The sequence below is a fragment of the Tupaia chinensis genome, unplaced genomic scaffold (assembly GCF_000334495.1).
Source record: "Tupaia chinensis unplaced genomic scaffold, TupChi_1.0 Scaffold000575_1, whole genome shotgun sequence".
In the NCBI taxonomy this organism is placed as follows: Eukaryota; Metazoa; Chordata; class Mammalia; order Scandentia; family Tupaiidae; genus Tupaia; species Tupaia belangeri.
The window spans coordinates 1,541,573-1,556,968 of record NW_006160089.1 but is presented as its reverse complement, the minus strand read 5'-3'; the positions used below and the strand labels follow the sequence as shown (position 1 = coordinate 1,556,968).

The window sequence follows — 15,396 nt, the reverse complement described above, 5'->3', positions numbered from 1 at the left end:
TCACTGTTCAGGTACCAAGGAAACACTACTTGACAGAATAGACAGGATCCCTGCTTTCTCATCAGCTTACATGTAGAGAAGGGAGACCAGCATAAACTTAAGTTTGCAACAGGATAATGGAGCATTAAGGTTAGAGAGTATGTTGAGCCAACTATGAGCTGTTTTAAATGACAGGAAAGACCACCTATGTAAGGACCAATATAAAAGGCCATACGGTAGGAATGAGTTTGGTGTGTTTGGGGACTAGAAAGACGGCCGTAGTGACTGGTGGTAGTGGGAAAATGGAGAGCGGCATGAAGTGAAGTTGGACAGGTAGGCAGAAGCCAGAAAATGTAGGACATTGTAAAGACTTTTTTCCTTCCTAGTTTTTTTTTTTTTTTTAAAGATACAGTGCTTATTTTTGTAATGAAGTTTAAAAACCGTTTATTTCCAAGAGGAAAAGACAGATAGGTATCCCAACATGGCCTTCTTGCCATGATATACTCATAGTCTCAGCTGACTGTGATCCTGGGAATGGGCATGAAAGTCAGATTGCTCAGGGAGGTTCCAGAAGGGGACCCACGACTTCTCCCACATGGGTCTAGTTGTCTTACTGCCACACCACCTGATCATCTTCCCTGTTCTTTTTTTTTTTTTCCTTCAATAATATGACTCATATAACAAAAATTTTCCTTTTAACCATTTTAAAGTATACATTTAAATGGTATTAAGTACATTCATATTGTTTTTCAGTCATCTCCTTTCCATCCCTAGAACTAGAACTTTGCCTTTGAGTGATATGGGAAGCTAATTGGGAGTTTTTGTCTAGGACTGAGACAGCCTGATTTGGCCAGCCCGTGGAGTAGTGGTTAAGGTGGCTAGATCCCACATGGGTGGCTGCTATTCAAGCCCTGGACCTGCAGCTGGAGGGTGCCTATGCACATGTGCCTACAAGTTCAAAAGTGGGGAGAGGTAGAGGAGAAGGGATTGTGGAGTGACCATGCCCCCATGGGGGTGCTTTCTTCTCTTTCTTCTGTCTCTGACAAGTGTATGTACCTTCAAAACAAAACAAAAACAAAAAAGGAAAGAAACAAGGACTACAAGTATTACTGACCACTAAGTTGAGATCTGACTGTAGAGGACAAAAGAGGAAGCAGGGGGACCAGTGAGGAGAGTATTGTGGTTGTTGAGTTGAAATGATGGCGAACTGGTGGTCTGGCAATGTTGGGGGTGCCAGAAGCATTGAGATTCTGGATCTATTTTGTTGATATAAGCAACTGAATTTGCTGGTTGGTTGATTATGGCTTAGAAATGAATGTATATATGGGGACCAGAAGGTGGTGTGATGGTTAAGGCGCTGGATACTCCCACATGGCTGACCACTGTTCAAGTCTTGGACCTGCTGACTTGCTTTCTCACTTCCCCTTCTCTCTCTCTCTCCCTCTCTCTCCCCTCTCTCTACCCCCTCTCCTCTCTCTCTTCTCTCTCTCTCTCTGTGTGTGTGTGTGGTCAAATTAAAATAAATAAATAATTCTTAAAAAAAAGAATGTAGTATATAAAACAGAGGAGCCAAGGATGATGGTAATAGGAGATGCAGTTTTGAGGAAGGAAAGTATACGTTACATTAGAAGTGCTTCTTAGATGTCCAAGTGGAGATGTTGAGTAGGCAGTTGGAGAAGGGAATCTGGAATCAGGGAGGAGGTCAGCCTGGAGACATGACTCTGGGGCTTGTCGGCATATGCATGCCAATTGAAGCCATGATGCTGAATGAGGTTATCTAAGCAATATGTAGAAGGGGGAGTCCTTGACTAAGATTGAGAGTAAGTGGGCTCACAGGAGATGGGGTTAGCAAGGGAATACTGGTAAGGTGGGAAAAGTACCAGTAGAGATTGATGTCCTGGAAAGCAAGGGAGGAAAGTGTTTCAGAAGGAGGGAAAATGGATCAACCGTGTCAAATGCCTTTGAGAGACTGAGTACGGCAAGTATTAAGAATCGAGCCTTTTAACACATTTTGGCTATGGGGAAGAGGGTGGTGGTGACATGTGCAAGCTGTGTCAGTGATGCAGTGAATTCAGAAGCCTAGTTGGAGTGTGTGAGAGAGAAAGAAAGGGGGCCAGCAGGTGGTTAATGTGCTGAATTTGCATGGTTGACTGTGGTTTGAGTCTCAGACCTGGCAGCTTGCTTGCTTGCTTTCACTCTCTCCCTCTGATAAGTGCAAATTAAAGAATAATAATGATACTACTAGTAATAAAACGAAATATTTAAAAAAAAGGGAGAAGCAGCAGATACAGTGAGCATGTGGACAGTGGCAGGACTTTCTTTATTCAAAGAGGTAGCAGCAAAACACCTCACGGCACAGGTTAATGTGGTATGTTAACACCTTAGCATGTTTGTGTTTGTTACTTTAATTTTTACAATGTGTAAAAACAAATTTAAAAGTGGAAGTTTGGAAAAAAATATGGAAGCTCTGAAGAACCTCCATGAAATCCTAGGTCCTATAGGCCACTGCCTGAAAGCTTTTATCATAAATCTGGAGGAATGAAATTCTGAGATGAAATTCAGCCAGTTGGAAAATAAGTTTAAGAAAGGTATTTTTAGGTTTTGGAGGAATCCTCCTTGATGCTCTTCAGATTATACTACCTGTCACTCAGGAAAGATGACCTTCTAACATTCCTTTCTTTCATCAAAGGCTCTACCGTGAGGCCTTTGGAATGAAAGGAATGCTTCCATATGGTTTTCCACAAATGTTTGGTGCCAAAGGATGCTAACTTTGTAGGTAATTTTGTATCCTCTTGCTTGAAAGAAAGAGCATGACATTTTACTTAAGGCATTCTGGAAACTTAAGTTTATTTTGTTTTATTATTTTTTTAACTAAGATACTCTGAGTTAGTACTTGATTTCTAAGATAATGGTACTTGACAAGGTGCATTTTAATGGCATATTTTTCTAAGATGCCATTGTTTATTAAATGAACCACTGGGACCAGCAGTTAGCGTAATGGCTATGTCACTGGACTCCCACATAGTTGACCCCGGTTCGAGTCCTGGACCCGGCAGCTTAAACTCATGCCAGGGCGTGTGCGTGTGTGCCCAAGATCCCGAGAGGAGAATGGAGGAGAAGGGATTGCGGTGTGGCCATCCCCCCGGGGGATGATTTCTCTCTCTCTGTCTGGCGAGCAAGCGCATGCGCCCTATGGCAAAAAAAACCTCTCCAAAAAAAAAGAAAAGAAAAAACCCATCATCTTTTTTTTTTTTTTTTTTTTTTTTCCATAGGGTGCATAGGCCAGCGAGAGGGAGGGCAGGAGGGAGGGATGGGGAGAGAGGAGAAAGTATGTCTCAGTAGGGTGTGGTCACTATGTAGTCCCTTTTCCATTTCTCCATCCTGTTGGGTTTGGGGAGCACCCACACATGAGCTGCTAGCCTGCTTTTCAGTCTGTTGGGGCTGGGATTTGAACTATGAGGCTCACCATGAGGACTCTGGTTTACCTTACCCACCAGGCTATAGGGTTAGTAATAGTCACTTCAGCTCTCTACCTTTGGTTCCTTACCTGTGTGATTAGGGTAAGCCCTGATGTACTTACCTGACAAGATTATACTGAAGGTGAAATGAAAAGTAGTTTCTACAGGGCAAGTTCAAAGTATTCATTTGATTCAAATGAACCTTAAACATGATAAGCAACTCAGAAAGTTTCTGATCTGAGCTTTGTTTTCAGAATTCAGTTATAGTAATTCTTTGGTATCCACAGAGTATTGGTTCCAGGAACTCTTCCACCCAAGCACCAAAATCCTTTGATGCCTACGTCCTCTTGTACAAAATGCTGTTGTGTTTACATGTAATCTCCGTACATCCTTTGTATACTTTACATCATCTCTAGATTAGTTACAATACCTAATACGATGTAAATGCCATGTAAATAGCTGTTATACTGTTTTGTTTTGTTTTTTTAAAGAGAGATTTTTGCTATAGGGTGCATGTGCATGCCGGAGAGACAGACAGTGAGAAGTCACCTCCCCTAGCCCCCAGTGAGATGGCCATGCCGCGTTCCCCTCTCCTCCACCCTCCTCTTGGGATCTTGGGCACACACACACCTGGCGGGAGCCCCAAGCCTCCGGGTCCAGGACTTGAACCACAGTCGATTATGTGGGAGCCCAGTGATGCAACCACTACACCATCTGCTGGTCCCTACAATATATTGTTTAGGGAAATATGACAAGAAAAATGTCTAAGTGTTCAATACCGATGCAACCAGTTTTACAAAAAAATATTTTTGATGCATGGTTGGATGAATCTGTGGATGCAGACCTATGGTTATGGAGGGCTGACTATATAGACATCTTAGAGTATAACATTTTACCTCAGTTTGGAAATAATATCTTTTTTATAAGTTTTGAAATAAAACAGAAAAATACAAAGATACATAACTACACTATTCTTTTCACCCAGAATGAATAATTGCTGGCATTATGTTAGTGCTGTGATCTCTTAAAAATGTACTATGAAATATTTGTAACTTAAAAACATAAAAGAATATGATAACTAACTTCACATACTTGCCATTGCCAATACAGACGAAAGCCCCTATGTGGGGATAGTATCTTTTAGTATATTAGCATCTTGTCTTTATAAGCATCTATGAGATAGGATGGAAACTGCTTTTCTTGTTTTAGTCTTTCAAATCTTTAAATAAGCAAGTTAATTTTGTCCCATGAGTGTTTTATCCCAGAATATCAGGGAGAGGGCTACTTTGTGCTACTGTTGCTTTTGTCAGCATTTCCTCATAATTCTACCTGTGGCTTAGAGATCCAGCTTTGGAAACTAGAACTATGATATTTGTAAAATCATGGTAATGGATAGTCTATTATGTGGCAAACACTGCCCAGATGATCGATTGATCATCTATCATCTAAATAATATAAATGTGTGTGTGTATTAAGTGTCATAATATTAAGCTTTATAATCTTTCTGGTTAAGTATCTTCATGTTATGAATTAGGAAGGCATGACTCAGAGAAACTAAACTTCCACGACCAGTAGGTTCTGGAGCCAATGATTTTCATCAAGATTTGCCCATATGTTATATCATGCTGCCTCGATCCTGTTGGTGATCCCTCTGTTTCTTTTGTAGGCAGAACCCTGAGACCACGTTTGAAGTGTATGTCGAAGTGGCCTATCCTAGGACAGGTGGCACTCTTTCAGGTACTTTGCATGTTTGATTATGATTAGGTGTGTGTGTTTACTATATGAGACAGACATACACAAAGGGCAGTATGGGAACAATGTGAATAAACTGTTATCTTTAAGTATGTTTAAGTGCTTTTCCCTTTTATTTATGCCCACATCATTCTAGAAAGAATGGAGAAAAAGCACAGTTTCAGAATCACTGCCATAGTAGGTTGAAGTGTGGCTTTATTTATTACAGTCATTGATCTTGGTTTGCATCTTTAACAGCCTGGAAATCAGCTATTTAGTGTAAAATATTGTCAACTTGCTAATGAATTAGTTTATATGATACAAAATAATATAAAGGGAATGCTGGACCCCTAAGGTGGGAGGAAATGCTTGAAATAAACTTTATTGACTTATTTGGAGAGATTTTTGCTATAGGGCATGTGCACTCACCAGAAAGATGGAGAGAGAGAGACAGAAAGCAAGAAATCACCCCCCAGGGGAATGGCCAAGCTGCAATCCCTTCTCCTCCATTCTCCTCTTGGGATCTTGGGCATGCATGTACACACGCCCGGCATGAGTTTAAGCCACTGGGCTCAGTACTCGAACCGTGGTTGACTACATGGGAGTCCAGCAACATAGCCATTATGCCAGCTGCTGGTCCCCCCTTTATTTAATTTTATGCCTGTTGGTAAAAGAAGTTTAGAAATGAGTTGAAGAAAATACTTTAGCTTTTGTACTAATTTGGCCATGTATTCTTGGACAACATGTTCTTAGATAAAGTTAGGGTATCTTAGGCAGGCTGCATGATGTAAAATCCTCCATGGTTAATAAGAAAAATAGCCTTTTGATCCAATATTCTTTTTCTTTGTGCCTAAGAGAGAGATGCATTTTGCTGAAGGGTTTATTAAGGACTCCTACTCCACATGCAGATACCTTCATATATTATTTCATGTTTGGGGAGAGTGAAATTTGATAAGGAATTTGGAGTAATCAGGATTCCAGTACTATTTATGCTCTTAATTGGTTTTACAATCTTAGGCATACTTTTAATTTCATTATTTAAATTAGATTATATTAATCATAAATATAGCTATCATTTAACAAACACCTGTTCTAATATCCTTCATGCTTGACGTCTGTGTTGTCATTCCTTGCGATATAACCCGTAAAGATAGAGTAGTCGGGTAGCATCCCTTTATGCCTGGGAGAAAAGAGACTCACAGAGGTGAAATAACTTACCAAGATTATATAGCAATGCATAGGCTAGTCAAGATTTTTGTTTAAGTCCTCTTCACTCTGCTCAACTGCCTTCTTGAGAGCAGTGACCATGTTGTACACACTTCCTCATGTCACCCACAAGGTTTTGCATGATGTCACCAATTTTTATTAAAATGAATGAATTACTTTTTTATAATGAATGCAAATAATTCAGTGCTCCACTGTCTGGATTATCTAATGAAGGCTGTGAAACATTACAAATTTGCGATTCTTCCGACATATGGAAAGTTAACATCCTTGTTAGGGTCTGCTGCCTTTTTTTTTTTTTTTTAAAGAATTTATTTAACTTTATTTATTTTATTTATTCTCAATTTGACCAGAAATGGAGGGACAGAACGAAAGTGAGAGAGAGAGGGAAAGTAAGAAAGCAAGCCAACAGGTCCGGGACTTGAACCATGGTCAGCCATGTGGGAGTCCAGCACCCTTAACCACCATGCCACCTGCCAGCCCCAGGGTCTGCTTCTTATTGGGCACAGAATCCATTGGGTTAGAGGAAAGGAATTGTTACCAGGTATGTACATGCTGCAGCATCACCATGGGGACACTTGACAGAGTGACTATGTGATGACGATAGTGATTTGACAGATACATTTATGGACCAAAAATTTATTTTTACAGTTGCCAACATTTCTTTCTTTTAAGGCTCTGAGATTTTTTTCTTTAAAGTTACAGTTAATTTTTTTTTTTTTTTTGGATGAGATTTTTGCTATAGGGCGTGTGTGCTTGCCAGAGAGAAAGAGAGACAGAAAGAGAGAAATCAGCCCCCAGGGAGGATGGCCATACCACAATTCCTTCTCTTCCATTCTCCTCTTGGGATTTTGGGCATGCATCTGGCATGAGTTTTAAGCCTCTGGGTCCAGGACTTGAACCATGGTTGGCCATGTGGGAGTCCAGAGACATAACCATTATGCCATCTGCTGGTTTCTACAATTATTTTTTAAAAAATATGAATGAGAGGGACCAGCAGTTAGCGTAATGGCTATGTCTCTGAACTCCCATGTAGTTGACTGCTGTTCAAGTCCCGGACCCTGTGGCTTAAACTCATGGCAGGCGCGTGTGCGTGCATGCCCAAGATCCCAAGAGGAGAATAGAGGAGAAAATCACCCTACTTGGGGGTGATTTTTCTCTTTCTATCTCTCTGTCTCTGTCTTTCTGGTGAGCTCATGCACCCTATAGCAAAAAAACCTCCCCCCCCCAAAAAAAAAATATGAATGAGATTTGAGAGGTAAAATGAGATGGAAGAATGTGCAGAATGAAAAGTCTTTATCCTATCTCTTTATCATAGTCATGTAATTTCTCCCCTTTTAGACAACTCCTTTTTTCTTTGACTCTTTATTAAATATAGCTATCATTTAACAAACACCTGTTCTAATATCCTTCATGCTTGACGTCTGTGTTGTCATTCCTTGCGATATAACCCGTAAAGATAGAGTAGTCGGGTAGCATCCCTTTATGCCTGGGAGAAAAGAGACTCACAGAGGTGAAATAACTTACCAAGATTATATAGCAATGCATAGGCTAAGCAAGATTTTTGTTTAAGTCCTCTTCACTCTTCTCCACTGCCTTCTTTAGAGCAGTGACCATGTTGTACACACTTCCTCATGTCACCCACAAGGTTTTGCATGATGTCACCAATTTTTATTAAAATGAATGAATTACTTTTTTATAATGAATGCAAATAATTCAGTGCTCCACTGTCTGGATTATCTAATGAAGGCTGTGAAACATTACAAATTTGCGATTCTTCCGACATATGGAAAGTTAACATCCTTGTTAGGGTCTGCTGCCTTTTTTTTTTTTTTTTAAAAAATTTTTTTAACTTTTTTATTTATTCTCAATTTGACCAGAAATGGAGGGACAGAACGAAAGTGAGAGAGAGAGGGAAAGTAAGAAAGCAAGCCAACAGGTCCGGGACTTGAACCATGGTCAGCCATGTGGGAGTCCAGCACCCTTAACCACCATGCCACCTGCCAGCCCCAGGGTCTGCTTCTTATTGGGCACAGAATCCATTGGGTTAGAGGAAAGGAATTGTTACCAGGTATGTACATGCTGCAGCATCACCATGGGGACACTTGACAGAGTGACTATGTGATGACGATAGTGATTTGACAGATACATTTATGGACCAAAAATTTATTTTTACAGTTGCCAACATTTCTTTCTTTTAAGGCTCTGAGATTTTTTTCTTTAAAGTTACAGTTAATTTTTTTTTTTTTTTGGATGAGATTTTTGCTATAGGGCGTGTGTGCTTGCCAGAGAGAAAGAGAGACAGAAAGAGAGAAATCAGCCCCCAGGGAGGATGGCCATACCACAATTCCTTCTCTTCCATTCTCCTCTTGGGATCTTGGGCATGCACGCACACGCGCCTGCCATGAGTTTAAGCCACAGGGTCCGGGACTTGAACCATGGTTGGCCATGTGGGAGTCCAGAGACATAACCATTGCTATGTCTGCTGGTTTCTACAATTATTTTTTAAAAAATATGAATGAGAGGGACCAGCAGTTAGCGTAATGGCTATGTCTCTGAACTCCCATGTAGTTGACTGCTGTGCAAGTCCCGGACCCTGTGGCTTAAACTCATGGCAGGCGCGTGTGCGTGCATGCCCAAGATCCCAAGAGGAGAATAGAGGAGAAAATCACCCTACTTGGGGGTGATTTTTCTCTTTCTATCTCTCTGTCTCTGTCTTTCTGGTGAGCTCATGCACCCTATAGCAAAAAAACCTCCCCCCCCCAAAAAAAAAATATGAATGAGATTTGAGAGGTAAAATGAGATGGAAGAATGTGCAGAATGAAAAGTCTTTATCCTATCTCTTTATCATAGTCATGTAATTTCTCCCCTTTTAGACAACTCCTTTTTTCTTTGACTCTTTATTTTTCCACATTTCATTTTTTGAATTTTATTTTAAAATTATTTATTTAATTTAATTTGTTATTATTTCTTTCTTTCTTTTTTTTTTTTTGGAGAGGTTTTCGCTATAGGGCGCGTGTGCTTGCCAGATAGACAGAGAGAGACATAGAGACAGAAAGGGAGAAATCACCCCCCAGTGGGGGTGGTCACGCCGCAATTCCTTCTCCTCCATTCTCCTCTCGGGATCTTGGGCACGCACGCACATGCACCCAGCTTGAGTTTTAAGCCACCGGGTCCAGGACGTGAACCACGGTCAACTACGTGGAAGTCCAGCGACATAGCCATTATGCTAACTGCTGAACTGCTGGTTCCCTTGTTTCTTAATTTGACCAGAGAGAGACAGAGAGTGGATGGGAAAGTGAGAAAGCAAGCAGCCAGGTCCGGGACTCGAACCACATTCAATTATGTGGGAGTCTAGCACTTTAACCACCATGTTACCTGCTAGCCCTAACATTTTTTTCCCAAAGAATTATTTATTTAATTTTATTTATTCATTCATTTATTTTTTACTTGACCAGAGAGAGAGAGAGAGACAGCGAGAAAGTGAGAAAGCAAGCTACCAATTCCAGGACTTAAACTTTGGTCAGCCATGAGGGAGTTTCCCGCACCTTACCACCATGCCTCCTGCTGGTCCCACCTAACTTATTTTTTAATTGTAAGAGGGCATATGTGCTCACTAGAGAGAGGCAGTGGTGGGGGAGGGGCCAGAGAAAGCACCCCCTTATAAGACATGGTCATGCTGCAGTCCCTTTCTTGTTCCCATCAAGATTTTGAGCATGCATGCTTAAGCCCCCAGTGTGTTTTTTCAAGCCTCTGGCCTGGAATTCAAATTTGTTGGCCCTGTGAGATCTGGCTCCTTACAAACAGCACTTAACTACTGTGCTACTGCCAGCTCTGAAAATATTGAAAAGGAAGGAAGGAAAGTAAGTTATAAGAACAATGCAGTATATATGCCCTTCCTCAGAGTCACTAATTATTACTATTTTATTACTTTTGCTTCATTACTACATTCACACTGACATACAATTTTTGCTGAACCATTTGAGAATAAGTTGCAGGGGCCAGCAGGTGGCGTGGTGGTTAAGGGCACCTGGACTCACACATGGCTGACTGTGGCTCAAGTCCTGGACCTGGCAACTCACTTTCTCTCTTCCCTCTCTCTCTCTCACTCTGTCCTTCTCTGGTCAAATTAATAAACTGATAAAAAAAAAAAAAGAATAAGTTGCAAATATGACCCTTCTCCACTAATTACATCAGAGTATATCTCCTAAAAATAAGGACATTTTCTTTAAAATCCTGGTACAATGATTGAAATCAGAAAATTTAATGTTGCCAGTTGTACATATCCAAATTTAATCAGTTGTCTCAATAATGTTCTTTGTAGAATTTTCTCTTCCAGAATCCAATCCAGTATCATGCAGTCCACTGAGTTTTCATGTCTATTTAGTTTCTTTCAGTCTACAGTCATTTTGTAGCCTTTCATGACATGTTTTTGAGAATTTAGGTGTATTGGTTTATGGAAAGTCCCTGTATCTGTCTGATTGTATCCTCAGGATTAGATTTAGATTATAGGCTTTGGAAGAGGTATCTCAAACGTGATATGTATTGGGACCAGCAGATGGTGTAATAGTTATGTCACTTGACTCCCAAATAGTCAAGTGCTGTTTGAGTCCCAGACCTGGTGCCTTAAAACTCACATAGGGTGCATGTGTGTGTGCGTTCCCAAAATTCCAAGAGGAGAATGTAGGAGAAAGGATTGTGGTGTGGCTATCCCCTCCCCTGGGAGGGGGTGATCCCTCGCTTTCTGTCTCTGGCGAGCACTCGTGCCCTGTAACAAAAATCTCTCTACAAAACCAACAAATGAACAAACAAAAAAAGTGATATGTATCCTTCTTCATGTATCATATCAGCAGGCACATGACGTCTGTCCAGTTATGGGCAAAGTACATATAACTTACATGCATAATTTAATAAATAATTATAAGAAGTGAACAGTCATATTATTACAGTCTAGGTTAAGAACTATAAAGTTGCCTGTTTCTATGGAAACATTGATCCTAGCAAGAGGGACTTCTGGCCTGGCCCTATATGTTAGAGGGTCTAGCTTTGGCCCTCCTCTGTGGGGTTTTCTGTTTTTTTTTTTTGTTTTTTTTTTAAAGATTTATTTATTTAATTTTATTTGTTGTTATTTATTTATTTATTTATTTAGAAAGCACCCCCTTATAAGACATGGGCATGCACGCACATGCGCCCGGCGTGAGTTTTAAGCCACCAGGTCCGGGACGCAAACCGTGGTTGACTATGTGGGAGTCCAGCGACATAGCCAGTACGCTAACTGCTGGTTCTCTTGTTGTTATTTTTAAAAATAATTATTTTATTTATTTTTTTTGGAAAGTTTCTTTTGCTGTAGGGCACATGTGCTCGCCAGAAAGACAGAGACAGAGAGACAGGAAGCGAGAAATCACCCCCCAGGGGGGATGGCCATGCCGCAATCCCTTCTCCTCCATTTTCCTCTTGGGATCTTGGGCACACATGCACACTTGCCTGGCATGAGTTTTAAGCCACCAGGTCCGGGACGCAAACCGTGGTTGACTATGTGGGAGTCCAGCGACATAGCCATTATGCTAACTGCTGGTCCCTGTCCTGACTTTTAATGATGATATTTTTAGTTTTTCTTCGTAGTTTTATTCATATGTATACCTCCTTGAAAATATTCCCTTCCATAGTTTAGTTGTGCCTGTTTCTGCATTTTATAGAAATATTTTACTTTTGTATATTGTCACTTCATTTTTTAAAGAATTATTTATTTACTCTTATTTATTCATTCATTTATTTTAATTTGACCAGAATGAGAGAGAGAGGAAAAGTGAGAAGCAAGCCACCAGGTCTGGGACTCGAACTGTGATTAGCCATGTGGGAGTGTCCAGTGCCTTAACCACCATGCTGCCTGCTGGCCCTGTCACTTTTTGTTTTGTTTTGTTTTTTAAGAGAGCTTTTTGCTATAGGGCATGTGTGCTTACCAGAGAGAGGCAGAGAGACAGAAAGTGAGGAATTACCTCCCTGGGGAGGATGGCCCTTCTCCTCCATTCTCCTCTTGGGATTTTGGGCATGCACGCATGCACATGTGCCTGGCATGAGTTTCAAGCTGCTAAGTCTGGGACTCGAACCACAGTCGACCATGTGGGATTTTAGCAACATAACGGTCACACCCTCCACTGGCCCCTTGTTTCCCTTCTCTGCTCAGCTGTGTGTGTTAAGGTCCTCCAATTATGTAACTTGTTGTTCATTTTTATTGTAATGTGAAACATTTTAGAATTATATTGTAGCTCATAGTTATCCATTGTTGACCATTTTATGTTGGCCGTTTTGGACTGCTTTATAAGCAGTGCTGCTGTGCTCTTTCTTCTACATGAATCCGGGTGCACGTTAGCATACATTTCCATGGGATGTATGATGTACTTGATGCCTGGATCATGCTAAACTGTTTCTCAGAATTGATTGTACTTCCACCTGTCCTCACGCTCCAACCACCCTTGGTGTAGTTTCTCCTTGTTGTCTTTATATGCATTTTCCTGATGACTAATGAAATTGAGTACCATTTCATATGTCTATTGGCTTCTTGATTATCTTCTTTTATAAAGTGCCTGCTTAAGTCTCTCAATCATCATTATTATTATTTTAAGTTTTCTACCTTTTTCTTAGTGGTTTATAGGAAATTACTTCCATATTGATATTAATGATCTGGTTAAATGTGTTGCACATATCTTCTTCCACTCTGTGGTTGTGTCTTTGTTTATAATGTCTTTGATTAAAACCTTTTATTTATAATACTGCATTTATGGTATCTGATCAAAACTTTTTGGTTTTAATTTAGTACAACTTACCAATATTTCCCTACCCTATTCATATAAAAATATTTTTCTGTATTTTCTTTTAAGAGATTTAGAATTTTGTTTTTCACATTTAAAACTTTACTGGAGAGTTTAGGGTTTTTTTTGTTTGTTTATTTGCTTTGCTATAGGACACATGCGCTCTCCAGACAGAGTGAGACAGAGAGACAGGGAGAAATCACCCCTCAGGGGGGATGGCCACGCCGCCATCCCTTCTCCTCCATTCTCCTCTCGGGATCTTGGGCACACATGCACATGCGCCCGGCGTGAGTTTTAAGCCACCGGGTCTGGGACGTGAACCAGGGTCGACTACGTGGGAGTCCAGTGACATAGCCATTACGCTAACTGCTGGTCCCCTGGAGAGTTTAGTTTTATATTATGACTTAGGTTCAGGAAGTTAAACTCTAAATTTGATTCCTCATCTATGATTTTTAAAAGTTGGGAAACTGAAGCTGATTTACTGGGGTTGGACAGTGGTGCAGTGAAAAACAAGATACCCTGTGAGGTGGTCCCACATGGGAGCATTCCAGGTTTCGTCCTCGACCTCCCTAAGTACATCAGGCATGAGAGCTAGGTGTGGATTGCGGTGTTGGGGTCCTGGTGGGCTTACCATCTCTCTCTCTTCTCTTTCTTGCTCATGGATAAAATAAGTAAATTCTTTTTTTTTTTTTGGAGAGGTTTTTGATATAGGGCGCGTTCGCTTGCCAGACAGACGGAGAGAGACATAGAGACAGAAAGCGAGAAATCACCCCCCGGGGGGATGGTCACGCCGCAATCCCTTCTCCTCCATTATCCTCTCGGGATCTTGGGCATGCACGCACACGCGCCCTGTGTGAGTTTTAAGTCACTGGATCTGGGATGTGAACTGTGGTCAACTACGTGGGAGTCCAGCGACATAGCCATTACACTAACTGTTGGTTCCCAGTAAATTATTTTTTTGAAGCCAAATTACTAAGGATATGGTATGTCTCTATTTAAAACATTTTGTAAAAGAATGAGATACTTCCAAGCCATACCTAAAGAATTATTGAATAATAAAAAGATGACAGATGTGAGAAAGGCCAGTGAGAAATATTATTAAACTTGACCTTTTTCCATCTATTACTTTTCATGTCTATATTAGTAAAGACATACATGGTAAACTATCTCTCATATTTCTGTGCTCTGAGGAGCGTCCCATGACACCTGTAGAAAGGACATGCGATCTGTCAGTTCTGTTTGAGAATTACATTAAGACCTCTAACACAATGGAATATCTTCCAAAATTTGTCCAAAAAATTGGGAGTACACAAATCAAACTCATCGTACCACTTACTTTCTTAGGAATTTGTAAGATATCCTACTTGCTATTAGCAGTGAATAAGCTGTCACTTAATATTTGATTTTAGGTAGCTTTTGTCTGCCTCTACAACTTTCATATTTGCTTTTAAAAATCCTTGTTATGCTTGCTTTCTTCCGATTTTGTTTAATGCATTATTTTTGCCATTTTTAGAGATTGCAAAGAGTCGGCCTTAAGATTAGTCTTTGTTCCTTGGATCTGCATCTCTGATCTGTGCCAAAGTATCTGAGCAAACTTAGATATAAACCTTACATGGTACAGTACTAGTGTCTGGGCATAATCTTCTCTTTGAAGTTTGTTTGCATCCCCTGGGGGGATTAATTCCCTGCTGTGAGAAGGTGGGTTAGAAAGCACTGAAACTACTTTATGGGTCTTTAATTGGAGGATTTAGTATGCATTTTGTTCTATAAACTTCTGTGGGAGTTTCATTCTTACAATTTTTCTTATACTGTGGTATGCTAGGTTCTCATCGTAAATAAAACACATATACTAAAAATTTTTTCAAGTTATTGAATACAAACTGGCAGATTATCCTGGCGTGTATTTTTTCTTTTCATCTTTCAATTTTTGGTAGCTTGTTGTCTGATTAGTTCTTAATTTAAATATTTATAAAATTTAAAAATTTTTGAACAATTACAAAGCTGGTAAAAATTTATTCAGTAATGATTACTGTTGAAGTGTTGGTATATTTATCTTTTTGTAATCTTTTACGTGTGTGAGAGTATGAATGTGTAAATAAAATATTAAACTTCTTTCCAAACTCATGGTATGTCTGTTTTCCTTGCTCCCTCCAATTAATCATTAGGCTTTCCCTAAAATTATAATTGTCAAAATC

At 40.2% G+C, this 15,396-nt stretch overlaps 1 protein-coding gene across 1 annotated transcript in view; it reads left to right on the top strand.

Annotated features, from left to right (window-relative positions):
* The first annotated feature begins 4,218 nt into the window (after nt 1-4,218).
* Nucleotides 4,219-15,396, top strand: part of DENND1A (DENN domain containing 1A) — a 536,048-nt gene continuing 524,870 nt past the window's right edge. The window contains exons 1-2 of the mRNA XM_027775610.1: nt 4,219-4,286; nt 5,104-5,174. Coding sequence (XP_027631411.1) covers nt 4,219-4,286; nt 5,104-5,174 — 139 coding nt within the window. The remainder of the gene's footprint in view (nt 4,287-5,103; nt 5,175-15,396) is intronic.